Source organism: Oncorhynchus clarkii, chromosome 6 (assembly GCF_045791955.1).
Source record: "Oncorhynchus clarkii lewisi isolate Uvic-CL-2024 chromosome 6, UVic_Ocla_1.0, whole genome shotgun sequence".
Lineage (NCBI taxonomy): Eukaryota > Metazoa > Chordata > Actinopteri > Salmoniformes > Salmonidae > Oncorhynchus > Oncorhynchus clarkii.
The window spans coordinates 2,839,734-2,841,620 of NC_092152.1; the positions used below are offsets into that span (position 1 = coordinate 2,839,734).

The 1,887-nt window shown below is 41.0% G+C and overlaps 1 protein-coding gene across 1 annotated transcript; it reads left to right on the top strand.

Moving 5' to 3' along the window:
• Window positions 1-369: 369 nt before the first annotated feature.
• LOC139411818 (phorbol-12-myristate-13-acetate-induced protein 1) lies at window positions 370-920 on the top strand. Its single transcript, XM_071158559.1, has 2 exons — window positions 370-439; window positions 579-920. The coding sequence occupies exons 1-2, from the start codon at window positions 370-372 to the stop codon at window positions 695-697; spliced, it is 189 nt and encodes a 62-aa protein (XP_071014660.1). The 3' UTR covers window positions 698-920.
• Window positions 921-1,887: the final 967 nt, after the last annotated feature.

A 1,887-nucleotide genomic window follows, 5' to 3' on the forward strand; every position in this document is an offset into this window, starting at 1 on the left:
AAGTGTAGAACGTTTTTGCTGCGCTCGTACTGCCAGCATAATATCCTGCTGCTAGGAGAACGGTAATCGTGTAGCCTACACACACACACACACACACACACACACACACACAGGGCTGTAGAAACAGGGAAGTGCTATTTAGAGCGGTGACGTTGAAGAAACCCCCGCCGTAACGTGTCCCGGACCGCCCACATTCTATAAAGGCAGAGATCGGCTCCTTACTATTATTATCTCAATCAGCAACAAGATATACTGTACTCACTTCTGATTTAGCTTACTGCTGTCTAGGAGTCACACTGAGCTATAGCCTACTCAAAGCTATACGAACAACTATACAGCTATAATAGAAGCAAGCCGCAAAACGCAGCCATGAAGCTCGAATCAAGAAAATCCTCACTGAAAAGAACTGAGAGCCAGAAAGAGACCGTACCAAACAAAGGTAAGCAACATTTGACTGATTTATCTCTAATTATACTCCATATGAACTAATTTTCCCAAGTCAATGTCGCCTTCCTCTGTCCACCTGTATCTTTCGTAGGCTATGTAGCTAAAAATACTTTTATTTCCTGGGTTTTCAGATCAGAAAGCCATCATGGAATGTGCGCACCATCTGCGTAAAATCGGAGACCTGTTCAACCTGAAATACATCCTGGCGGATATGCGAGCTAAAATCTCAACGGATCCGAAAATCAAGTGAAATGGATACAGTAGCTGACTTTGATAGTAAAGTGGATCGAAATTGGATCATTATGCCTTAACGGGAAATGTGTTGCGGTCGTTGCAATGTGAAAAGTTTGTTACAATAACGCAAAGCCAATATGGACCTCACACGCCCATGCCCGGAGCTAGGCTACTCTCGGACCGGAGTATCTTTCTGGACGCTCCTTCAACAGAGACTGCCTTCTACGCCGCGGGACGCTGGTGGGTATTTGTCCATAGTCTAAGAGATATATACCACCGCCCTATTGGATTATTTAGGCCGGGAAAATGAAAACGGGCCGGGAAGCCGAAACAGAACATTTGGAGTAAAGAGAAGACAGGATAGCAAACCAACATGTAGCCTAAAATAGAGACTAAAAAAAAAATCTGTTATTAAACGTTTGATTCTAATCGTCAGGGTATTTTATGCTGTCTGTTTTAAATTTGTTTGTTGATTGATTTATGCTTATCTGTTTGGAAATAATTTTATGCTGTCAAGTTTGTTAGGTGATTTAATATTTGCTTATTGTTTGAAAATCATTTTATGCTGTCTGTTTTAAGTTTGTTTGGTGATTTAAGATTTACTTATTTGTTTGAATATAATGTCAATAAATGTTTTGATTTCTTCTATTGTCATCAACAGATGTTGTTCTTCTTTCCATATCATAAAATACCTGGGTACTTCTGTTGACAGACAGTGCCATTCAATACCTCCTTGCACACTCTTAACTGCATCTAGCTGATATAGGGTGTAATCATTAGTCCAACAGTTGCAAACCAGAGTTTCTATTGGACATTGTTCTGTTTGCTTCCGTTTAAGAAACGTTTTAACAGAATCAGCGGAATGAATACACCCCTGATAACGGGTAAACACAGTTCACCCTCATAACAGCCACGTTGTATTCCTTCTCTTCCCTTCGCTTGTGGACTTCTATGCAAAACACATCAGCTGTATGTGACCAGGCGAAAAAACCTTTCCAAGCCAAACCGTTACACACAGCCTACATTGTTGTCACCATATTAGCTAAAAAAAAACGTCCTAGTCAGCATAGCTAATATAACTAACACGTTAGTAAACTTGCTACAATCATGCAGTAACGTTTGTGTACAGTCGGTAGCATCCCTCTGTTATAGCCAGCTGGCTAACATAGCATCCCTCTGTTTGAGCAGGGTGGTTCAGTAGGCTAA

Bases quoted from the DNA above. Each gene is read 5' to 3' on its own strand.
- LOC139411818 (XM_071158559.1), top strand. From the start codon at position 370: ATGAAGCTCGAATCAAGAAAATCCTCACTGAAAAGAACTGAGAGCCAG. The intron at 440-578 runs GTAAGCAACATT...CTGGGTTTTCAG, and splicing joins AGAGACCGTACCAAACAAAG to ATCAGAAAGCCATCATGGAA.